This window comes from Rhincodon typus, unplaced genomic scaffold, assembly GCF_021869965.1.
Source record: "Rhincodon typus isolate 14 unplaced genomic scaffold, sRhiTyp1.1 hic_rhity00016363, whole genome shotgun sequence".
In the NCBI taxonomy this organism is placed as follows: Eukaryota; Metazoa; Chordata; class Chondrichthyes; order Orectolobiformes; family Rhincodontidae; genus Rhincodon; species Rhincodon typus.
Genome location: NW_025982001.1, coordinates 2,236 through 2,770, shown reverse-complemented (window position 1 = coordinate 2,770; position 535 = coordinate 2,236). Strand labels below are relative to the sequence as shown.

The 535-nt window shown below is 62.2% G+C and overlaps 1 protein-coding gene across 1 annotated transcript in view; it reads left to right on the top strand.

The window, feature by feature from the left end:
• sdhc (succinate dehydrogenase complex, subunit C, integral membrane protein) overlaps positions 1-451 on the top strand; it is a 2,444-nt gene extending 1,993 nt beyond the window's left edge. Inside the window, exon 3 of the mRNA XM_048594882.1 lies at positions 113-451. Coding sequence (XP_048450839.1) covers positions 113-217 — 105 coding nt within the window. The 3' untranslated portion in view covers positions 218-451. The remainder of the gene's footprint in view (positions 1-112) is intronic.
• Positions 452-535: the final 84 nt, after the last annotated feature.

Genomic DNA, 535 nt, shown 5'->3' with positions numbered 1-535 from the left:
CCCCTCCCCTCCCCTCCCCTCCCCTCCCTCTCTCTCCTCTTTCACTTCTCTATTTCTCTCTTCTCTCTCTCTCTCTTCCCCCCCACCCACCCGTTCTCCTCTCTTGTGCCAGGTCTGGGACTCGGGGAATGCTCTGAAGATCCCACAAGTGGAGATGACAGGGTACCTTGTCGTAGCCCTCACCCTGGCTTCGTGTCTCGGATTGGCCTCGATGTGACTGACTTTTTTGGAGTTTGGGCTCAGCGGGTGGGTGGGGGTGGTTTTGGTTTGTGCGGGGGGGCGGGGGGGGGGGGGGGGGGGAGATCCTCCCGGAATCTGTACAACAAGCTGAAATAAAAGTAACTCAGCACTAGACGGGCCCGACCTTCCGGAAGCCAGGTCGGGGTGGGATGCTGCCGCTCGCACCGGGAGCAACTTTACGGGGGTCGGCGAGCGGGGTCACAGGCGCGGAACACGGAGGGACAATGCCGAGGGTGGGAGCAGCCATTGCTGCAAGTCGCCTGAACTGTCCCACGAGGAGTCGGGGGGGTGGTGG